This window comes from Equus asinus, chromosome 1 (assembly GCF_041296235.1).
Source record: "Equus asinus isolate D_3611 breed Donkey chromosome 1, EquAss-T2T_v2, whole genome shotgun sequence".
NCBI classification, from domain to species: domain Eukaryota; kingdom Metazoa; phylum Chordata; class Mammalia; order Perissodactyla; family Equidae; genus Equus; species Equus asinus.
The window spans coordinates 144,784,879-144,810,537 of NC_091790.1; the positions used below are offsets into that span (position 1 = coordinate 144,784,879).

The window sequence follows — 25,659 nt, forward strand, 5'->3', positions numbered from 1 at the left end:
TAAAAAAAAGACAAAATCACCCCATTCGCAACCACATGGATGGACCTTGAGGGCATTATGCTAAGTGAAACAAGCCAGACAGAGAAAGACAGACGACGTATGATTTCACTCAGAGGTGGAAATATAAACAAACTTACGGACAAATTAATGGTTACTGGGGGAAGGGGGGGTGGAGGGTGGGCACAAGGGGTAAAGGGGCATACTTGTATGGTGTCTGACAAATAATGTACAACTGAAATTTCACTATGTTATAAGCTATTACAACCACAATAAAAAAAAAGAATTGTCAATTTTATTTTCCATCAAAAGAAGATGCATATCTAGGAAATTCATAGATCTGGAATCAATTTCTTAAATCAAAAGACAATTTAGCGTTTGGTCCCATGGCCAAGTGGTTAAAGTTCCACATGCTCCACTTTGGAGGCCCAGGTTCGTGGGTTCTGATCCTAGATGCGGACCTACTCCACTCATCAGCCATGCTGTGGAGGCATCCCACATACAAAATAGAGGAAGACTGGCACAGATGTTAGCTCAGGGCAAATCTTCCTCAAGCGAAAAAAAATACAATTTAAACTCAACTATATCCTTACAGAGTAAATTGTTGGAATTGGCTACTGACAAAGGATTGATAATGATTCTTGAAAACATAGCATCACTCGCTTCATTTTGGATAAAAGTTCAAAAGGGCTATTGTGAACTTGCTAAAATTGCTTTAACATTTATTGCCCTATTCCCATCAGCCTATCTATATACTAGTTTCTCTATGAATGTCAATAAAATTTGGAAACAATATAGGACATTATCCCTTGTGAGTAGCAATTCCATCAATCTAATCTAGTCTAGGTTAGTTCATAGGAAGCAAGCTCATTCATCACATTAAATACCAATATACAAAGAGGCTGAAGTGTGCACACAGGTGTCAACAACGAGGAATCCTTAATTCCTTCATAACTGCTTGTTTAGTTACCACTGCACAACAAAAAGTTATGCATGTAATAGTGATTTTCCACATTAATCCCCAATATATCATTTTTAACGTATAACACATACAGTTACCTTTTCTCCTGTTACATTTGTGCTGATCATATTTATTGAAATGTAGTTTTATGTCTATTGAATCAAATAAATTGAATTTGAGGTCTTTAGTTTGTTTTTTATTTCATACTTGTAATCATCCATTTTTAGTGTATCTTACAAAAGTATTGGTTCAGGAGTGGTGGGAAAAAATATGCTCATCACCTGCAAGACTTTACCAAGCAGTGGTTTACTAAGACCATCTATGTCCCCACCCACATGCATCTCTGCCCCATGTACCCAAGCAAATGTAAAGTTGTTAGAAGCCAAAAAATATCCTGAATTGTCATTTCCATCTCATACACAAAAGATTAAGATACCAGACATTTGACTGAATTCTTCTTTGAGATATTCCTATTTTGCCTTCTGCTTCTTACTTTCCTTTTCCATTCCAGGCAGAGACTGAGGACCTGAGCATTTACTTATCTGATTTTTTTTTTTTTTTTTTTTTGCTGGGCATAAAGCAAAAGTTATTTTAAGTCAAAGTTTTTCCTTTTTTTGGGAAAAGGTAAATCTCAAGTAAAATATTAGCGATGTCTCTAGTCACAGAAAAGAAAGAGAGCACCTTTAAGTGGAGTAAAAAGAAAACCCTACTAAGCAATGCAGGTTAGGAGAACAGACTTGAGAGCACAGCCCAGAAAACTAAAAAGCAGCATTCTGACTAGGCAAAAATTACAATGGTAGCCCATTGCGTTACATGGTCTAGTCATAGGTAGAGGGCTGCTGACTGGTAGAGAAATGACTAGATTCCTTGGAAGAGACCAAGATATTAGTCTGACCTTTTCTGAAGGTCTAATATGGCTGAATATCATATGACTCAGCCTATTAATTTAAGCATGGATTAATACGAAATAGTAATCTTTTAATTTATCTCAACATTGTACAGTTGATATCTCAAGATTTACTCGTGCTGTTATAAAGATGATTTTGGTGTTGAATGGACCTGGGCATACTTTATGTGGTATTGTGTGTGTGTGTGTGTGTGTGTGTGTGTGTGTGTGTGTGTGTATGTGTGTGTTTGAGGTGGACGGGGAAGGAGCAGAGAGAAATAATAAAAAACAAAGAATAGTTCAAACTCCTAGTCTTAGACAGAAACACACACACACCAGAATTACATGGGCAGTGCCCTGGAGTGGGGCACCAGAGGGAGTGAAATTTTTTATCAAATGCTCTTGTAAAACATTTCAGTACTTACCACTTTGTAATCTCATCCAACTCCACACTCAAAGAATAAGCCAGCTCCATAGAGCAGCTTTTGGTCCTTTGAGTCCAATGCCAAATTCTGTAGTATTATACACATATGATGGAGTTGATTAAATTCTTAATATCCTCATTTTGAAAGATAAAAATTGAAGGAGGTAAGAATATAATATTTAATGAGCCCCTTTATGTGCCAGACATTGTACAGGACATTTTACATGTTTTATTTCACTTAATGAGCAGATGGTTGATGGTTTAGCCATTGGAATAATTTGTTAACAGTAAAAACATGGTAGAGAATTAAGGCTGGCAGTCTCAAATATCAAGTAATATAAAAAGCTGTAGGTTCTTCACTCACCTCTTAAATTAATTCAATTTATGTTGTGGCACCCAACTAATAGGCATATATTGACTTTGTTTTGGTCAACATAAAGAATAATTTGTCTGAGAAATTAGTATGGATACAAGTAGAACTATGATCAATATTGGAATCTAAGGGTCAGTTATTTTTTAAATGTGTAATATTATTGACTATATAGGTTATAACTTATAAAATATACGCTATATGTAAAAAAGACACATTTGAGGAGAAATCATTTTCCATTTTGAAGTTATATTAATATAGGAAAAATAACTATCAACTTAGTCACTTCAGAGGCATTTCTGAAACCATCTCTGGATCTTACTTTGAATTTTATCCTCAAAGCTTTCTGGATAGTGTGGGCATTTGGCAGGAGGCCTGTAGGGGCCAGTTAGGGAGAGAATTAGGAAAACATATTCCATTTTCTCCCTCGCCGTGACACTCAGTGTGAACACAATCTCCCTGTGGTCTGCATCTCTAGATTTATGAGACGAGCAAAGAAGTAAAACAGGAAACATGGAAATAGGAAATCAGATAGGATGCTGGAATGTAACTCTTAAAAATAATTTGCTCCAAAATCAAAGAAGGTAATTTAAGCTAACAAAAGATCAAGAACACCAACTCCTAACCACAGATTCTGGGACTGCACAGAAGCTTCTTAATGTTAGGGGTTCTTCATACAGACCCCTCTGTGAGAGGCAGGTGAGGTAACCAGAAACTCCAGAACCCCACCAGGAAGTTAACATGCTATTTCTTTTTGGAATGAATTCTTTTTGGAATAGGGTGAATGTTTACTGAGATCTTTTTTTTTTTTTTTTTCCCTAAAGTATAGGATTAAACAGCCTGATTAGCAAAGGACATTTCTGATCCCCTTTCCATACGGTTTGAACACTGGCCAAAACCTCTTAAAACATCTTGTCAGTTTAAATTCTAGCAGCTTGTGTTTGATTCTCATTATTTTTTAAGTTTCTCAAGCTAGTATGTTAAGGTTGGTACGGTGGGTAATCACAGGAGAGAAGTTAAGTCAATTAAATACATTCTTTGTGGAAAATATTAAAAATGGTACAATTCCTGTTACTGGTAGACAAAGATTAGGATTTGGCACTGGGGCATTTTGGTTTTTTTTTTTAAGCTATATGTATTTCACAAATACTAAAACACATACACTTCATGAATGTTTTGCATGTCCCAGGCACTGAGAAGCCCTTTAGGTATATTAACTCATTAATCCACATCTCTACACTATGAGGATGTGCTATTTGTATTTTATAGATAAGAAAACCAAATCACAGTTTAAGAAACCTACCCAACGTTACCCAACTAAGAAATAACAAAAAAGGACTCAGATTCCCTCAGTTTGGCTTTACAGTTCTATGCTCTTAGCTGCTGCGTCATACCACGTTTATTATAGAGTTTTCCTTCTGTTGGCTGGTGTGTGCCTAAGTTTTTCCAGGTTATTAGTTGTTAGAAGGCAAACAATTTAAAACAAAAACAGACAGAGCCCATGGACTGAATTAAGGATAAAGGAAAAGAGTGATGTAATCTTAAGAGATTTTTTAAATATGTTCTGGCACAAATCAGTAATTTTCCAGAAATAGGATTATCTAGGCCAGCCTCCCAAAATGCCAATTGGATTTTTCATAACTATCCTCTCAATGTCCACAAGATGAATAGCAAATAGGAGATATTATTAGATACTGCCAATTAAAGAACAGTTAAAATTTATTCATTTTTATGTAAATAATTCAACAAAAATTGGCAATTCACAGAGTTGTGGACCAGATGAATACAAACTATGAGCCTTTGATTAAGATTTGCAGAACTGTCTGTTTTTAATGAGTCAATTTGGAACTGCTTTCTGCAGAAGAGTAACTCTGGGAAAAAATAGCAATGCATAAAATAGAGCAAATACCCACTATGAGGCACAAGTCGGAGAAAAGTAGGTCATGCTTTTCTACTTAGTAATCTAAGGAAAACAGATAGAAATCTGAAAAGTTGTTTATATACATATATTTATAAACTAATTTCTTCTATTTCATAGGCAAGAGCTTTCTTGGGAAGTCAAATAGCTCTCTACTTTTTCTTGCTTTTTTGAAAAACCTCATGATCCATTCCTCTCATAGGTAAAATATTTATAATCGTTAAGCACACATTATTTGCATTTGATTTATATATATGTCAAAAATATGTGTCTTCTGTCGTTTTAGAATTTCTGTTGGTCTGGTAGTTTTACTTCCTCACCACATATTTAAAAACTCATCGATCAGACAGTATCCAGATGAAAACAGGAAAGATGACAATGAGGGGTCTGGGAGTGACATTTTAGCATAAAAAGGAGAAGACAGAGAGATTCTTGATAAATCTCTGAATATCTGAAGAAAACATATGTTCTGAGTTGCTTCTGCTACAAGATGTTAAATTGGGCTTCTAAAGTGAGGTTCTAGACAATGATTTATTATGGGGACCAAGAATCGGTGAGATGACTCCCAAACCCCTCAGTCACATTGAATAAAGGTTCAAAGTAGAGTATTTTTGAAGAAGGGAAGGATGGGAAGCACTAACTCCCAGCTCCAAGTCAATAAAGAGGAGCTGTGGGGAGGGAAGGCGATCCACTGAACAGGTGTTTGACCTTAACCTGGACAATGCAAAGATGACAAACACCTGGCTAACTTTCTGATGGAAGGAACAGAGGAGAGGCAATCCCCACGCGGGATCAACAGGTACTCAGAGTTTCAAGGAAAAAGAATGTGTCAGGACTTTCCATAGACCACATGCAAGTCACATAAATGAAGGGGTAGGTATGGGGTCATCTAAGTTCCTTTCCATGAAGACCACTATAAGAGGTATAAAAACCTCAGGAAAAGGAGGAGTAAGAGACCAGTCAGAATGGAGATTCATCAAGGGAATTGCTAAGTGAGCCAATCTGAAAAGGCTGCAAATTGTATGATTCCAACTATAAGACATCCTGGAAGAGAAAAAACTACGAAGACAGTAAAAATATTAGTCATTGCCAGGGATTAGGGGATAAGGAGGGTTGACTAGGCAAAGCACAGAGAATATTTAGGGCAGTGAAACTATTCTGAATAATACTGTAATTGCCAATATATGATACTACACATTTGTTAAACGCATAGAAGGTACAACATGGGGAACCCTAATGTAAATTATGGGATTTAGTTAATAATATATCAACACTCATTCATCAACTGTTATAAACGTACCATACTAATGCAAGATGTTAATAATAGGAAAAACTACATGCAGCAGGGAGAGGGGGTATGCAGGAATATCTGTACATTCCATTCAATTTTTCTGCAAACCTAAACTGCTCAAAGAATAGTCTATTAGTTTTTTAAAGATATCCTGACAAAAAGGCAGCTGGAAGTTGTTTGAAAAGATAGTACCAATCAGGAAAGAGAGGGAGAGGGAGGGGAATGAAAGAAGAAAAAGGGAATGAATAGTGTTTGCAGGTATGAGAATAAGTGAAAATATCTGAAACATGGCTGGTGTGCACCCTGAGATGAATGCTTTCAGAAGTATGATGGTCCACCTTGCCAGTGGCAGAGATTAAGATGGACCAGTGATTAAGAAGCTTCCACAAGTGTCAGTCTTAACGCTTGATAAAGTCACAATCTATCCTTAAGGATACTTCCTCTGCATCTGTAGCTTCATATATTTATAGGGGTCTCCCATTATGCTAACATTCATTTTCCAAATCCATGAACTTACAAGGAAGGATAGAACAGCAAAACATCACTACCCAAAAATATTCATAAGTAAATTGCTGACCTATAAAACCTGTCACCACTCAAATCTCTCCATTTCATATTAGTTACCCACAGTTGTTGCTCAGTCTCTTTACTGTTCAGTCCCTCACTGATTGTCAACTAGAGTGTTGACAATACTGTGCAAATAAAATCTAAATCAATTACAAAGTAAAATAGAAAATGTAGCAAATCACTAAAAGTGATGTTGGAAAACAGAATTAGATGGAAAGTCATAGACAAATAGAGATATGCCAGAGTTAAATTAAAAACTGAGGAAAGGAACAATCTACCAAGCTAAGCTTTAGGAAAGAACAATTTGAATATCAAAGCATTAATAAAGATCTTTAGAAAAATGGGTAGAGTCTGATTTCAGATGTTTTTAAAAGGGATTCTTGCATTGACTGTGCTGCAGGACTCAAACATAAAGTGAAAGGTTCAGGTCGTACTGTCCTATCATTTTGTTGGGGAAAATAGTAAGAAAATATCCTAAACTACTGTAAATAAGAGAAAATAAATACATCTATAATTTTTCATGTCATTTTTTAAGATGATGGCTTACTAATGCCCTCCCCCCATTACTTTCTATGACATTATGATCCTTTTTAAAAGATTTGTTTATAGTGGGATTTTTCTGATACAATTATGTTTTGATAATAAGATGGCCATAATCACCTCTATCCTTGTGAACACTTGCCCTGTTCACAAATTTCTAGGAAGGATGACAGAAAAAAAACAAGCATCTTGCACTGGTTCTGCCCTACCTTTAAGTGTCTGACCTCCTCATTAGTCACTTCATCCACTCTCAAACAGCTTCAGCTCTGACTTTGCCTACCCCAAGCCCGCGTATGGTCAATTGGGTTCAGCATTCTAGCTGATACTCAGAACCATTTTTGAAATATTCAAAAACTAATAGTTTTACACATTTGTAAAATTTGGGACACATCTATGAAGGGCTTGAGAACTCATTATCCTACAGCATGGCAGTAGAGTACCATTATATTTAATAAAAGAGCCAACTGGTATTTCTGTAACTACAATATAGTATTTTTACATAATAAAATTTTCTCACTGATTGAACCTCATCTTTATTTCCAACACTATGTCTGTCACTATTATTGGCACTGAAATGAACATGGAAGAAGTAGAATATGGCATCCATGCCTGAGAGAGTTACATCCTGGTTGGAGTTACATTTTCATGATTTACAATTATAAAGTATTCATAGTTAATACTAATCATTTAATTAATGTTATTTAATTATTCAAAATATAATTAGTGAAAGGGGTAAGGACTGCAGAAAAAATTTAAAGGACATTATCAAAGCAGAACTTGATCTGACCCTTTAGATATGTTTAAAATAGCCAGAAAATTATGGAAACAACCTAAGTGTCGAACAACAGACAAACAGATCAAGAAAATGTGGTACATATACACAATGGAATATTATTCAGCCATGAGAAACAAGGAAATCCTGTCATTTGTGACAACATGGATGGACCTTGAAGGCATTATGCTAAGTGAAATAAGCCAGATGCAGAAAGACAAATACTGCATGGTATTACTTATATGGGGAATCCAAATAAAAAGTCAAACTCACAGAAACAAAGAATAGGAAAGTGGTTGCCAAGGGCTGCAGAGTGGGGGAAGTAGGGAAATGTTTGCAAAAGGATACAAACTTTCAGCTATAAGATGAATAAGATCTGAGGATCCAATGTAGAACATGGTGACTATTGTTAATAACACTGTATTGTATAAGTGAAATTTGCTAGGAGAGAAGAACTTAAAAGTTCTCACACACACAAAAGATAAACATGAAGTGACAGATGTGTTAACTAGATGAGTGAAATCTTTTCACAATGTATATTATACAAAATCATGATGTACACTTTATCTTACAATTTTGTCAATTATAGCACAAGAAAGCTGAGAAAAAGGGTAAAAAGGAAACTTGTGTGCTCAGTCACTTAAAAAGTAAAAAAAGTCATAATTTGTAAAACAGAGGTAATAGAGGTACATAAAAAAATTTAAATAAACTAGCAGAAAAGAGTAGAGAATGTTCCAAACAGAATTAACATTAAAAAGACAAAATGAACATTGGCAGTTTCTAAGAGCAATGGGGCAAAGGTCTGACATGGATGGTATTTTATTAGGAAGCAGAAGGTACAAAGAGAGAGGGAATATGTAGTAAATCGAAAGTTTTCATTACATTACCTCTTGGTTAATCCTTAGTTTAAAATGATGCTATTGCAAAATAAGTGTTTTTCAAACTAGCAACACGTGAGGATCTGTTCAAAGAAGTACATTAATGTTTATCTGCCCCTGAAATAGTTAACTTATTTCTGTGTCTTCCATAGTTTTGAGCATAGGATCTTTTTGAAACTTAACTCAAATATATAATTTTATAGAGAATCTTTTTTCTTAGCGAGAAATACCTTGTATACCATTCTCATTTCTATTTAATCTCAGAATCTGAATTTTGTATTTTGCCCCTCCATCCTGACTGATAGAAACCTTTATCTCCTTGTGGAATAGAGGAGAAAAATGTGGAAAAGAGGGGGAGAAAAGACAACTTTGGGCATGTCTATGAAGAGAGTACGAATTTTTCTTATTGGTTTTCCCCATTTCCTACCAGCTCACACCTTCGTAGAAAAAGTGAAAAATACTCCTCTCCTGCCTAAGCTTTTATACTTTCTTGGTAGAACGTGGTTTAGATGTCCATACAATAACCTGTCTTTACAGCTCCCTGGATATTTGCAATTATACACATCCTTACATATCACTATTTTAGCAAGACAATGCCTTACAAAATGTTTCTAAAGTATTTTTTATTCCTAGGAGAGCATAATATTTTTAAAAGCCTTTAACATTTATGTTTTATTCAACTTAAAGATGTTTCATGATCATTATTAATATATGTCAGAGCTATAAGTAGGGCCCATAAGTAAATTTCATTTTCAAACTAATGATCTAATAAATGCTTGATTTTAGAATATCTTCTACTTTGTTTGAAATGTTCCTTGGGCAACTTAAAATAAGTTACGCCTAAAAGAAGATCCGTGGTTATTCAACAAATTCCATAGATGTTGCTACATTATTCGGAACTCAACACACACACTGGATATTCCCTAAATGTTGAGTGACTTAGCATGAGCCTCTAACCCTGCAGCTGTCCACAGTCACATGGATGAAAGCCTTAATAACTGCTCATTCAGAATTCTTCATTTTTAGCTCACAAACACATTTCCTTTCATTTTATGTGGGCCTATTATCTAATGTTCTGAAAAACTCTAACAAAATGTGGACTTGCATATTTGGAGAATAAAAGTATTTTCTATTTTTGTCAACCTTTTATTAAAAAACAAAACATTCTGGAGCTTATTTGCTGAGATTAACTTTAAGGGTACATGTCTTTGAAATAAGTATGTCCTTTTATTTTTCCCACATTAACACATTCGTTAAGACTGCCACTGGAGAACTCACAAATTGCTTTATCTTATATTAAGAAATGACTGCTCTTTTTGTTCAGATCTTGGCAGAAGAAGATGTAGTTAGGCATATTTGTAAGCGATACTTCCAAGACTGAGTTTCCACAATCAAAGCAAAACTGAAGACTAAGGCAGCTTCTGATGACTTTTGAGCTAAGAAATAAGATTATTCTGTAGTAAAATTGAGAGTGAACAACAGACACTTATGGAATGGACACATCGTTTGACATCGGGGTTTTTGCTTAGGTTATCAGATGTGGGGTACAGTCTAATTTTACACCTTGATATTAAGAAAATAGTTTTTGATGTTTCCAAATTAAAATGAAGACAGTTGTTCTGCAAGTGCTACTTTTACTGAAAAAAATTCTGTTTCACATATAAAGATGCTGGGCTGGTCCACTTCTAGAGATGTTCTTGGAGAATTCTCCATTTAGAGTGAAATAATTGCGGGTTTTTTCTTAGCTCCTTTCATAAACAAAGGCAAACATCTGAGGCAGTTGGTAAGAGAGGAGTGTAGAACAACTGAATCACGTTTTTCACTGTTTACTCTTTGCCAGCTCCTGTTTTAATCATTATTTGAACTATGAGAAACGTCATATGAATTATATGAATGCATTTCTATAAATTAAAAGAAGTATATACTTTTCAAACCTTTTTAAAGTGGGAGTCCTAGTTAAGTAACTTGTGTCAGATTACACAACTATTAAGTAGCAAAGGCAGGACTTATACCCAGTCTTCAGTCAATAATCTTAACCACTACGCTGGAAGCTTCCCACATTGAACTTTTAGTATCCTTTGGGGGAAAAATATTTCTTTGACTATCACATTCTGGTTCACAGCTTTGTCATCATTAAAGGAATCTTCAAAGAAGTGTGGGAACAAGTGGTCTAATGTGCACAATGATAAGTGTGCACGTTCTAATTAAGACTTGCAAACAGTGTGTTAAAGTGCATATGTCCAACAGTCCGCACAATTGCCTCTAACAAGAAGATGACTCTTTGTGGTAAAGAAAAACCCTATAAATGCTTCTGATTATCTTCCATCAAAATATTACATATCAGTCTCATACACACATTTATATATATAATATGTATATTTATCCACATAACCACACACACACGATTTAGTCTTAGAGAAGTTAGTTTCTTCCATAAATCCCACAGATATGAATCTAACAGGAGAAAGCAAGAGGTGAGAATTTAGCACAACATAATAACTTGACAAGCACTAAGGCAGGACAGAAATGGGAAAATCTACCTCACAGTTAACATTTGTTGATAAATCCTATGTACTATGGAATATTCTAAGTGCTTTACACATATTGTCATTCAGTCCTCACAGCAATGCTTTGAAGAGTGTATAAATGTCACTTTACAAATCAAGAAACTGAGCCTCAGGGAGGATAACTAATACGTCCAAAAATCACATGGCTAGGAAATGGTGAAGCCAAGGTTTGCATGCAGTCTGTCTGGCTCTAGAGTCCACATTTTTCACCATTAATGGGTTAGTTTTTTGTTAGTTTGTTTTTATTCATGAGCACAACATCCCCCAACATGAGACAATGTAAAATTTCTAGCGTGCATTATTGAAGGCACTATCATATTGATAACAATTGATTCATGCTAACAAGAACATAGTTTGATAAACCAACAAAAATGATTACAAGTTAATGACAATGTAATTTTAAAAGAACCAAATGTAACTCTAGATTCTTGAATGGTTACTGGAAGGTAACCCACTTTCAATCATGCCTTAAATATATAATGATACATTGCCACAATGTTTAAAATATTTACAGATGTCCCTGAGTCCTATACTTAATGTATTTGACTCTGGATCACCTAATTAAGTCCTTAAGTCTCAAATTTCAGTCTGGTAGACTAATGGACAATATCAAAGATACCTAGGGACAGAATAGCAAATGGGAGAAGTTTATTTCATGATGCATTTTACAACCAATTTCAGGAACCGACATGGATGAACCACCATCCACCCTTTACTTAATGACCTGAATCTTCCTTCAAATACTCCCAAAGATTTTAACATCACTAGACATTAAACAGATGAAAATTCCTGTGAAACGACTGAATGTGTTTAATATTTGTCTCTAATAACAGCTTTCATTGTTACTTACCTAGTTTCACATCAAGTCCGTCACATGGTTAAATTAAGGGCATCATTTTTTACCCAGTGCAAAAGGTATTTTACTTTAAATCATGGTGATTGAAGAAAGACAAATTTAATAAAGGAGTTTGAAAAGTGGATGAATACTTGTGAAATCTCTAAGTCTTATAAAAACTTTAAAAAGCATCTAAGGAAAATGAAATGGTTATTTCATACACTGTTTTAAATCAACATGTATTGATTTCAATAACAACACAATCATTTGTCTTATAAATCATAAGTCTCATTTTGTATGTTAACAAGTTTAATATCCTCCTAAGTAGTTAGTTTAAATATAGGGTAATTAGAGTCCAAAAAATTTTCCTATTAAATATTATATTTTAATTCATCCATAATCTCTTTGATTCCTTTCAGATGGATTGCCAGTTTTGCCATTATCATCCATTAAACAAACAATTCCTTTTCTATCTACAAAAATTCTCAGGTTGGATTGTTATTGGCAAATGAATTTCCATGCAAATATAATATTGTACAGATTATAAATGAATAAATTATTTTTGGTATATAATCCAGTAGACTCTTATAAAGGTATTTAAGAAAAATAGTATACTAAGTAGTTAATAAATTTGACAAACACCATATAACTCAGGACTACCTGAATTTACCAGAATTAACATTCAAGTACGTACACCAACACGTAATAGAATACTTAACACATCAAGCCTTGAAATTAAAGTTATAAAATGAACACTATTAAAAACTGAAATATGAATGCTGGCTCAAATTCCCTAAAAAGTCTGTCTTTTTTCTATTCAAAAGTCAGAATCCAGAAAATGTTGGAAAAAAATTGAGTTTTAAGAAAGACTGCTGTATTCTACTCAAGAAGGAAATGGCTATTAATAATAAATTCCATAGCTTTTTTTCCCAGATAACTTTTAAATGTTCTCACATTTTTGAACTAGAGCTTTATAGGTCCAAGGTAATTTACATAAATGATTTCAAAATATTTCCTATTCCCTTCATTAAATAAGACTAATTTATATCAAATTAGGCTATTCTACCAATCCACTTATGTAAAATTGACCAAAATCAACCTTTTAAATAAAAACAAACAAAACAAAACAAGACATTGTAACAGATTCTTAACTTTCCTGGGCTGCTTTTATCATGGAGAATAAAGATGTATACTTAGGTTTTAGCTTCCAATCCTGCCCCTACTAGTTGATCTAGAATCTTGACCTAAGATTCAGTTATAACATGAGGGACTACATGGCCTATGGTATACTTTCAACTCAAAATTATATTCCAAGCTTGTTTTATAATGCTTACTTTCAGAAGACAAGACAGGTACAGGAAAGAAATTTAAAAAATAGAGAACTGTACATATTTAGAATAACATTTTTACTAAAACTATATTATTTACTGCTCTTCAATATTTGGCTTAGTTTCTTGCAAACAAAAACTTATACTATGAAAAGATAATGACACTGTATATTCCAACATGGAAACTTAGTTAAAAATATAAAAAGATTCTTCCAAGCTCAGATAGTTCTGCACTTATCCTTTGCCTCCCACACTTGCAATTTTTTTTATCTCTGCAATTTAAGAGCTAAGAGGGCATGGAGGGAAAATGAACGAGGAGTCGCACAAAGTTATTTTGTCAGATCCTAGTGATTACATATTTATAGAGAAGTAGGCGTCCTTGAAACCATGTTTAGAAGGAAAGAGACTACAGACAAGAAGATAAAAGTGCTGGGTATGTTTTTTTTCTATTGAACAGAAAATAATGCAACATGGATATTCACTCCTTTATGTATCATAGCTCAATCTGTGTGGCTGAACCAGTCATGATGGGGTACTTTTTGCTGAGCTGGATGCCTTCTCCTTTGGGTGTTTTATTAACTGAGGTCATTTTCCCTGGTATGCAGACATTTGCTTGTGTAATTTTACTAAAAGTTAACAAAAAGGCTAGAATCAAGCCTTTACGTTTATGAGGTTATCGAAACCCATCTACACATCTTTAGCACCTTCCTAAACACATAGAATTCCTCTGGAATTTAGTCTTTGTCTTTTGTTTCCTAATACATTGGTTTATCTTCCTCCTCAGACAACTGACAGTTATAAAGCCAAAGAAAGCAAAAGCAATGTTACTGCTTAGATGGTCATCATCTGAGCAAGAACCTTCCTGGTGTTTAAAGCTAAAGCAGCGGTTCTAAGACTTCAAATGTTTACACATTACCCATAGCCACATGTGCCTTTGATGTTGGGCTATTTGAAAATAACTCACTGGCATTTTGATTTAGATTTCTATATAATCTGACCTACATGTATTACTGTTGCCTTCTTTTCAACAATTAGACTCCATTTTGAACTTCATCAGAATCTTTTTTTCCCTTAAAATTATTTTATAAAAATGGCCAATAGAGTCCCTGATTTGTGCCCCTATTTTCATAACTACATCTTCGGTTGTATCTTTAAGAAGCTGTTCTACTGTGTTTACCACTGAAGGAGTCAGAAAATACTGGTTAGGGAAGTTGCAGCTTCCTTCTTCACATCTAGGAGCAACAGTCGGAAGGAATCAGACAAGTTTATGCTTCTGGTCGCCACTTTCTTCTGGCCCAAGCTCAGAAACCTGTGGGTTTCTACTGCCTTCGCTAAGTCATTCTGATAATTCAACTTAACAGATGATGAATTAGTACCTAATTAAGCCCAATACTAAACTAGGAGTTGACATTTGTGCAAAAAAGAAAAATCAATGCCATTCACAGACAATATTTGCTTACACTGTGTCAGGCAAGGTGTTAATAATAATCTAGTTCTCACAATAAAGTTTGAGATAGGTACTAATATTATGCTTATGTACTGATACATAAACCAAAGATATGGACAGATTAAGCACCCTGGGCAAGATCCCACAGCTGAGCTAGTCAAAGGAATTACTAAGGAATAAGCACTTTATTAAAGAAGTTAGACTCCTTAGTGTACATAAAGAACTTTCTCACGCTTCTGCTGCAGGCTGGTTCTTTCCCTGCTCTTGGATAAAACCTCAGAAAGTACCCACAGCTTTCTAGTTCCCTTTAGTTAAAATAATAATTTCATTTCACTATTGAAAACATCCACTTAATGTAACAATTAAAACCTCACACTTCACAGAAAGGTAAAACATCTGCTTTTCCCATCTTGGGCCCATTGCAGGCTCAGAAACCTGTAGTGGTGATGAGTTAGGGGCTTTCTTCTGCTCCTCCCTCCCCCTTCCTCAATAGACTGTGTGACTCTATAGGAGTCAGTTGGGGGGGAAGGGGAGTGCCATTGTCATGTGGAGTCAGGGTCCTCTGGGTGACAGAAAGACAACTTCTGACTGCGGGGAGAGGGAACACACTTATTTGTCAATGTGTCAAAGGTTCATCTGCTGTGAACGCTGAACTTCCTCTGACATGGAATATTCCTCCCTCTGCTAGTAGCTTTCACTCACTCCTCTGCACTTCCAGAGGTCCACCTATGGCCCTCTTGGGGAAAGAAACTTTCAAAACAGTTTCAGGCCAACTCCTTCCCAAGAATCAACAGTAAAACTTATACATCCTTCCCCCACCACATATGTCATCGCAGTTTACTCCTAACACAGTTCCTAGCTCTCTGGTCAGACAGGGGCATCTATCTCAGTGTCTCATCTCTTCAGGCACATGTAAGTACTAATGTCCAAATCTCCAAGAAACATTATCAGACCCCATGAATGGACACTTGGAAGCTTCTCCAACTTGATTTCGGGTGAAAGGGAAACAGTCACCTCTTTCATAAAGCATCTCCTTCCATTCCTGCATGGGAAAGGGGTGGAAACGCTGATAATTTGGCCCAAACAAGCCTTCTCCACAGGTCTCAACATCATCATCAAACCTCTAGCTACCCCTAATGTATCCTCCTAGTAACTGATAAGCTCAGAGTTGAAAATTAGATGTTCACTATCTGCTTTCTAACCCCACGTGAGAGGTGTAGATCTGACTCGGAATGTGCCCAACACACTGGCACAATTCTTGCATTCCCTACTTGAAATTCTGCAGTTTTAACACCCTGTTATGATATCTTAAAAACAGGTTAAAAAGGGAGAATTTTCCAAACTGTAACATTTTTCTGTAAAAATTTCTACAATAAGACTGAAATTATTCATTCTTAAAAGTCTAGGCCTATACACACAGTAAATTTAACGCGTGGTGTGCCATGCTCATGTTTAGACACAAAAACATTTCAACTAAACATTTCAAATACAACTCAAAGGTAAAGTATTCACCTCCCCACCCAGCTTAAATCTATGTTTTACTACTTTTGTGCTTAAGAAAAAAATATGACTAAATGAAAATCTTTGGCAAGAAAATCAAAGTTAGATGATAACTTACGCAGCCTCTAGTCCAGAAAGATTCAAGGATTTCCTGATGGGGAGGGAAGAGGAAAAGATCATGATCAGAATCACCCAACCTGGTCTCTAGTAAAGACTTTGGGGTGGGGAAGCTGATTATGCATGTACAGTGTGAAAAAGTTATATTGCATATTTCCACTAATCAAACCACTGACAGTCTTTTATGGTTAAGGAAACTGGCCCCAAACTAAGTGCCCCGTTTTAGACCACATAATTAGCAAGCAAAGCTCCAACTTCACACTACTTTTATTCAATCATACATGAAACTGAAGTTGTATCAAAGTAGCTTAGCATACAGGTTTGGCACTAAATTTGTTCTGTATTCCAGAAAACTGTCCTTATCCTCCTCCTCCCCCGCCCCCAAAATTACCTCCTTCTAAATAGGTTACATTTACAGAACTGTTCAAAAGTGTTTTTCAGTAAGATACGCACAATACCAGGGTTTTGTTTAACACAATTAGCAAAGTTAACCTTAACTTTTTACATAAAATCAACATCTCTAGAAGTAGGCAAGAAAGAGAGAATGGGAACTTTTTAAATTTTTGAAACGACTTACACTGCCATTTTATTAACCAGCCCCGTTTCAGGCGACTAGTAAACCAGTCCATTTACTAAGCCTGCTTGTCTAAAGAGAACCCTCCATATTTTACTTTCAACAGGGACTTTTTTTTCAGAGTCTAACTCCAGGTCATATTTGTTCAAGGGAAAAAAAGATGACAGCTTGGAACCATGCAACTATGCCATAAACACGCTAATTTAAAATATTTATTGTTTCCATCAGTCTCCACAGTCTACTCCACCTCTCCGTCCCCAAAACAATCTGGGGGAAGGAGAACTATTTTAGAACTTGCAGTTCTTGGGCTGTTGTCTAACTAAGCAGACAAAACTTACAAACAAGAGCGTTGCCTGTGGCTTCTTGCCCAAAAGACCTGGTCAGAGCGCAGAGGTCCTGGGGGCCCTGGGGGGCGGGGTGCCCTCTGGGCGCGACGTCCCGGGCGGGCACTGGGTGGGGGCGCCCTCGCGGAAAGGACGTGTGGGCCCCAGATACTCACTCAGCCTGCGATGGGGAGGGTGGGGGACCGCGGGGCAGAGGGAAGCAGAGGTTTACCGGGGCGAGGCCTGGGGCGCGGAGGCACGCCGGCTCCTTCCCCGGGACCTGCGCTCTCCGCGAAGGCACCTGCTACATGCGCCTCCGGCTCCAGACCCCGCTCCCCGCCCCGCGCCGAGACCAGGTCCCGCGCCTGCGCTGCCCCGCCGCTCTCCTCGCCGCAATGCAGCCGCGGCCGGCCCTGCGCGCCTCCCTCCGCCCGGCCTCTCCATCCCTGCCCCGGAGGGAGGACCACCGGCGCCCCTGGCCCATCCGCGCTCCTCAGAGCTTCGAGATCCACGTCCCCTGCAAGGGTCCCACAACGGCCGGTAACCTCACTAGAAACCCAGCCCTGTGTCCCAGCGCTCTTGCGGGTCCAGGGACCGGCGTCCGCTCTACTGCTTAAGGCTGAGTTGAGAGAACCGCACATTCTTCCCTGCTCAATTAATCCAAAGTCAAAACGTTCCACATCCTCCCCAACCCCGTTCCGCTGCGACTCCCTCTCCCTCGCCCCTCCATACCTCAAAATAAACTACACAGAACGACAACAACAAGGGCAACACTATATTCCTATTCTCTTCCCGTGCTTACTTTTTGTGGATTTTGTTCTTAATCTATTTTACCCTCCGTTGTTTTTTGCTTCCTGGCCATCCTCAGTGATCTGCAAAGGTCAAAACAACCACCGATCTGACTCCCCCACATCCTTAGTAGAACAGCTTTCAGATCTACTCAATTAAAAGTCTACGTGGGTTGTTTCTCTATAACTTTTGAAAGTGTCAGAGGTGAAACTAATGTGAACACTGCAGCGCTGGATGCTGAAACCATAGCTTGCTTTTACACTTATTTCAATCTGTCTCTAGGAAATGTCTCCTTCTCCATCCTCACGAATAGGCTCTTTTCAAGTAATCATGAATTATTATTCTTTTTTATTTTTTGGTGAGGAAGATAGGCCCTGAGCTAACATGTGTGCCAGTCTTCCTCTATTTTGCATGTAGTACATCCCCACAGCATGGCTTGATAAGCAGTGTGAGCATTACTCTCCAGCCTGGGCTACGGATGGGAGCAGGCGAAATTAAATAGGTTACAGCCCCCCCCCCCATAATCATGAAAGGTTGTCACCTGTTGAATTTAAGTCAGGGTTTCTCAATCTCAGCATTACTAACATTTTGGGCAGGATAATTCTTTGTTCTGGGGGCTGTCCTGTGTATTGTAGGACGTTTAGCAGTATCTTTGGCCTCTACTGACTAGATACCAGTAGCACTCCTTCAGTTGTTACAACCAAAAATGTCTCCAGATACTGATCAAGCTTCCTTTGAAGCAAAACCGTCTCCTCTTCCCCTTAAAGAACCCCTAATATAAACCACTCAAGTACTGAATTCTACAAATAACTTGGAAACCTCTACTTCTTTACATTATAAATTATTCCTGGTATGCTTTAAGTGGTAAGGAGATATCATTTAGGGTTTTCTGGGGGGCTATCATATATACTTTATCTACCTATATTATTCAAAACTGAAAGCAAATGGAGTGCATGGTAATTTCTTTACTGGCATTTTATGTTCTATTTCCTTTCCCTAATATATTAAAACTAGACTTCAGGAAAAAAATGATTAATTGCCCAGTATGTGGGAAAATGGATGGCTACACTACAAGAGAATTGTAGATCACCCAAAATGTAACCACATGACAAATTTAGATTACATCTGATAAAAATGGAAAACAAATATGCTGTTAGACAAGGTTTCAGACCTTCATCTACAAAATTAATTTAATGAGATGTCATGTATTGAACTAAAGTACATATAATTTATTTTCTGATAAAAGGTCTAATGCCAGTCCTTAGTTTCCTGATCATAAAAGAAAAACTACACTAAAATAATTATGTTAAATGTATTCACATAATTTTTGAGATTAATTGTATCTGTATCAATGGAAAGTGTTGTTATTCATGTGAAACAGAGTTACTAAGTAGCTAAAATAAAGGCATATGATAAAGGTTATGGGATTATCACCATTAACTGGACTCTAGAGCTCCGGTTTTGACCCTCCTTTTGAGTCCTCCCAGTGACTTCACTTTACTATCCATAAGTTCTTCATGTGTCTTGCACTTTTCAAATTTTGAAGAACTTTCATATCTATTCTCTCATTTATTACTCACAGGTATCTGAAATAGGTGGGGAAACAAGCTTGGAAAACATAAGTACTTCCTCAACAACAGCCAGTAAACAAGAACAAGGACTTGCACGTGGTTTTCGTCTTATATCCTTTCCATTCTGCCAAATTGACTCACACCTTTTTCTTAATCCTATATTCTTTGTGCTCTTCCAAATTCACTTTCATAATTGGTATGTATGCCTTTTGCTGTTTCACTGACGTGGATCACACCTGATAATTATTTATGAACTCTCCAAAATACACAGCTAGGCTCAATACACTTAATAAAGAAACTCTCCATTCCTTGTTGAGACTTGAAGACCCAGAAATTGATAAACCTGAATTCCAGCTTCAGACTAGAGCCCGTTCACTGGGTGACTTTGGGTACCTCTGGACTCTCAGTTGTCTCATAACAACCCACACTTTAAAGATCAAAGGAAGATACATGGAGAGGCTCTTCTGTTCGTGGACTTGAAAACTACCTCATTAACAGTAACCAAAATAATCTTAGGAATATAGGAAATTTCACTGTTACTTACGAATCTATGAGATTTTGAAAATGGTTCTTTTAATATACCTTTTATGGAAGCAGGCAGAAGTAGACAGAGATGAATGAATAAACATGGAAAACCTATTTGTAGCACGGAAAGAAGAGAGATGAGAGTTGAAAATCTTGAGTTTTTCCTAATAGGAAAATCAAAGGACTTATTGGGACTATGGACACACGTCGTAGTTCTTCATTTGAAATTTTTCCTGCATTTCTCTTCAGACAACAAAGGAAGTGGATAGATGGGAGCAGAAAATGGAAAAAAAAAAGTCTCACCTTGAAATGACTGGATAGCTGGTTGGTAAGCTTCAGAACTAATTAAAGGAGCTAAGTAAGAAAATTAACATCTTCTAAGAATTATAAACTTCATAGCCAGAGCAGAATTAGAGGCCATCTAATCTAACCCTCTCTTCAAAATATTTTGACTAATTGCAATCAGCAAGTGAAGATCATTGCTGACAATGATGAGATAGCTGGAGCAGGTAAAATCAGAGAGTTCCTAGGAAACTAAGGCAGCATGAGGCATATGTTTCCGTATTGAACATCTGATATAAAGATGGCTGACAATTGAAGTTTCACATTATAAAAGAGAGTCTTGAGGTTTGCATGTATGTGTGTTGTATAGATGTATATTTCATAATCACCTAGGCATCTCCAGAATGGCAGATTCTATGGGAACACAGGGAGATAACCCATGTGATTCTCACAGTCAGTCCTCAACATTTACAACACACTGCCCCAGACTCCAACATCTTTTAGAATAGTGAATCTCATCCCTGGCTGTATATAGAAAGCACCTGTAGAGCTTTAAAAATAAGACTGCCTGGATTCCAACACCAGAGATTCTGGTTTGTATGGGTGAGGACCTGGAATTGTAAAATTCCGCTGAAGTGATTCCAATTTACAACTGCCAGGACTGAAAACAATGGTTTTAGCATTATGCCCCTAAAGAATAAGAAAAGTCAAAAAATAAAGAAAGAAAGAAAGAAAGAAAAGAAAAGAAGAAGGAAAGTCAGGTTAAAAATAAACGATAATAGAAAATTTGAGGAATTATTTATATGCTTTAATTTATAGACTTTAAATTTTAATCTTAGTTTGGAAATTAATATATTTTTGCTTTCTTTTTAGCAAAAAAAAAGTCTATACATATAAAAAGTCTAAACAAAACACTGGCTAACCAAATTCAAAAGTGTGTTAAAAAAACTATATAATTTGGTTGACATTATCAATGTATGTAATGTTTAACATCAAAAAATATACATATCTACAATTCTTCTCATTGATGGATCAAGAAGAAAAATTGCAAGATTATGTCTGTATCTGGAGAAAAGAAATGTGGTAAAGTCTATTCCTGTATGTTGTGAAATGCTGTAAAAATTAGCAGCGAACTGGGAAATTCATTGGTTTCTAATAATTAAACATACATCTACCCTATGACCCAGAAATCTTGCAATTGGCACCTATGCAAGTAATATTAGTCCATGTGTACCAAAAGAGAAAACAACAACAAAAACAAGACTATCCAGAATAGCTTTATTCATAATAGTTCCAGGTATGTGTTGGAGGCAGGTTGCAGAAATTCACAAGGAATTTTGCAAGCTTGTTGTGAAGGCATGCAGCTTGAAATTGGCCATGGCGAAAGTATTTACACCAGGGGAATTGGCAAATGCTACATACAGATAAGTGTGTCTGTCTCCCTCACTCCCAGCGAAATTTACCAGCACACTGTTGACTAGCTCCAAACAGGAAACCATCCAAATGTCCATCTAGAGGAAATTAGATAAACAAAAGGTGGTATATTCATAAAATGGAATACTATATGACAATAAAAAGAACAAATTACTGATGCAATAACATGAATTAATCTCAGAAACATGTTGATCAAGGGAAGTCAGACCAAAGGAATATATAACTAACCTATAATTATACAATTGGGAATACTGATTACCTCTGCAGGTGAAGTGATATTGAGTATAAAGGGACACGGAGAGATTTGGGGGGCTGTGGAAATATTGTACATTTTGATCTAGGTGGTAGTGACATAGTTATAAACATATATAAACATTCGTTGAGCTGAATACTAGTATGTAAATGATACCTTAGTAAATAAAAATTAAGGGTTAAAAATAAGTTTATATGAAAGATCAAAATCTACAAAGAATTAAGGCAATTTTTAAAAAGTTGACCAAAAAATCAGGTACACATCCTGTTGGCTATTAAGACATGTCATAACCACGATAGTAAAACCATATGGAATAAGCACAACAGAGAAATAACCCAGTGAAGAGAATGCAGAACTGAGAAAGATATAAACATAATTTTGATATATGATAAATGTCTCCACAAAGCAATGAGTTACAAAGAGATTATTTAATAGATGATGGAGGGAAAACTGTATATGGCTACACAGAAGAAGATAAGATTGGATCATTAACTGACACCTTAAGTTAAAAAAAAACTGCAGGAGAACATCTTTGTGACCTCAACATGTGATGGACTTATTGAAGAAAACCCTGAAACTGAAAACCATTAAGTCAAAAATTGATGTATTTGAATAGATCAAAAGTGAAGATTTGGGGCCAGCTCTGTGGTCGGGTGGTTAAGTTCGCGTGTTCTGCTGCGGTGGACCAGGGTTCAGATCCTGGGCGCAGACATGGCACCACTCATCAGGCCACGTTGAGGTGGCGTCCCACATCCCACAACTATAAGGACCTGCAACTAAGATATACAACTGTGTATGGGGCAGGGGGGGTTGGGGAGATAAAGCAGAAAAAAAAAAAAAAAAAAAAAGATTGGCAACACTTGTTAGCCCAGGTGCCATGCTTAAAAAAAAAAAAAGTGAAGATTTCTGGGGGACAGCCCAGTGGCATAGTGGTTAAGTTCATACAGTCCACTTCGGTGGCTCAGGGATGACAGGTTCGGATCCTAGGCATGGACATAGCACTGTTTGTCAGGCCACGCTGTGGTGGCATCCTGCATAAAATAGAGGAAGATTGGCACAGCTGTTAGTGACAATCTTCCTCAAGCAGAAAGAAAAGAAGAAGATTGGCAACAGACGGTAGCTCAGGGCCACTCTTCCTCATATACACACAAAAAAAGTGAAGATTTCTGTTGACTGAAACAGACCACAGAAACAAGTAGCAGACAGATAACAGCCAGAAAGAAGCCAATTGCAGTATATAACACTGTCAAAGGACCAATGTCTAGAATTGCACTCTTTAGCACAGTAGTCACTAGCCACATGACTCTTTAAATGTAGATTCGTTGGAATTAAGTAAAATGAAAAATTCGCTTCCTCAGTGCCGCTAGCCATATTCCAAAGTGCTCACTAGTCACATGTGGCTAGTGCTATTAGATAGCACAGAAATAGAATATTTCCATCACTGCAGAACGTTCTATTGAACGCTAGTCCAGAATACAGAGGCTTCTGCAAAAAAACTGGAAAAGGACAGCAAATATGATAGAAAAACTCACAAAAAAATTAAAAGACAATTCAGAAGGAGAAAGGTATGTAGTTTAATGTAAATGAGTTGCTGAAATTTACTAGCAATCTGAGAAATGCAAATTAAAAAGTTATTGTACTTCTACACCTATTGACCTGGAAAAATCTGGATGTGATATAACACCAGTTGTCAAGGATGTAAAGAACAAGGAATCCTCATGCACAACTAGTTGGAATATAAATTGTTCTGGTTTTACTGGAAAGAGGTTCGTATAAGTATGTGTATAAATTCGCCCCAGTTGTCCCACCCTCAGAGAAATTCTCTCAGTTTCACAAATGTATTTATACAAGGGTATTCATTGTAATGTTTCGTGTAATTCCAGAAAGCTGAAGGCATATGTATACTATGTCTCCATTCTTCTGGGATAAACAAAATGTAGTGGATGCTCACTGTCAGATCCTATGAAACAATTAGACACAACTCATTAGGTAAGTTTACATAGAGAAATATGAGTATCTATGTATATTTTTTAATACAGTATGAGTACATATTATAAAAAGTAAGAAACAGAATAAAGACAAAAATATTTACATAAATAAAAACATCTATATACAAAATAACTATATATAATGATATATATATACAAATATGTGTGTACAGATATATATAAGTACATGCTATATACATAGACACACAAACACACACAGTAACAAGCCTATATCCCGGGGAAGAAAATAGGAGTGGAGATAGAACAAAGGGGAAAACAAACAAAAGAACAATTGAAAAAAAAAACACATGGATCAGCGGACTAGAATATAGAGTCCAGAGTCCAGAAATTCACCCCACATATAAAGGCAATTGATATTCAATGAGCAAAGTCAATTCAATGGAAAATGATAGTTTTTCAACAAATGGTCCTGGAACAAATGGGCATCTATGTGCAAAAAAAGAAAAGAAGAGAGGAAGAAGGAAGGGAGGGAGGGAGAAAGGAAAAAAAGAAAAGAAAGAAAGAAGGAAGGAACGAAGGAAAGAAGGAAGAAAGAAAGAAAGAAAAGAACCTCAACCTATATTTTGTACAACATATAAATATTAATTAAAAATAGATCATAAACCTAAAGCTGTAAAACATCTAGAATAAAACAGTAGAAAGCCTTTGTGATCTTAGGTTAAACAAAGATTTCTCAAATATAACATCAAAAGCATGATCCTTAAAAGAAAGAAAAAGGTAAATTGGATTTCATTAAATTAGGAAATTTTGCTTTTCTAAGACACCACGTCTGAAGTGAAAAGGTATACTCTGGAGTGGGGGAAAATATTTGCAAAATATATATCTGATAAAGGACCTGTATCTAGAATATATAAAGAACTGTTAAAACTCAATAATAAGAAAACCCTGTAGAAAATGGGCAAATGGTTTAAACAAACACCTCACCAAAGGAGGTATACAGATGGCAAATAAATACATGAAAAGATGCTCAACCTCATTAGTCATTAGGGAAATGCAAATTAAAACCACAATGGGATACCACTAAACATGTATCAGAATGGTGACAATTAAAAGACCAACAGGCCAAGTGTTGGGGAGGATGTGGGACTCTTGTACAAAGCTAGTGAGATTGTAAAATGGCACATCCATTTTGTAAAACAGTTTCATAATCTTAAAAAAGTAAACATCTTCTACCATAAGACCCAGCCATTCCACACCTAGGTATTTACAAAAGAGAAATGAAAAATATGTCCACACAAAGACATATGTAACTGCTCATAACAACTTTATTTGTAATACACAAAAGCTGGAAATGACCCAAATGTCCCTTATGATAAACAAATTCTGTACAATGGAGTACTACTCAGCAATAAAAAGAAGGAACTATTGATACCCACTAAAATGTGGATGAATCTCATGACAATAACTACGCTGCATGAAAGAGACCACACAAAATTAATGCATACTGTATGATTTTATTTCTAGAAAAACTCTAGAAATCGCAAATTAATCTAGAGTGATA

At 36.3% G+C, this 25,659-nt stretch overlaps 2 protein-coding genes across 2 annotated transcripts in view; both read right to left on the reverse strand.

The window, feature by feature from the left end:
* The window catches only part of THSD7A (thrombospondin type 1 domain containing 7A), a 661,869-nt gene extending 644,187 nt beyond the window's left edge, over positions 1-17,682 (reverse strand). The window contains exons 1-2 of the mRNA XM_014838058.3: positions 17,472-17,682; positions 16,400-16,432 (exon numbers count right to left, since the gene is read on the reverse strand). The gene's annotated coding sequence lies outside the window, so the exon portion shown is untranslated. The remainder of the gene's footprint in view (positions 1-16,399; positions 16,433-17,471) is intronic.
* Positions 17,683-21,734: 4,052 nt separating this feature from the next.
* LOC123288244 (uncharacterized) overlaps positions 21,735-25,659 on the reverse strand; it is a 90,722-nt gene continuing 86,797 nt past the window's right edge. Inside the window, exon 5 of the mRNA XM_070517172.1 lies at positions 21,735-21,973. Within this exon, the coding sequence (XP_070373273.1) occupies positions 21,788-21,973 (186 nt within the window). The 3' untranslated portion in view covers positions 21,735-21,787. The remainder of the gene's footprint in view (positions 21,974-25,659) is intronic.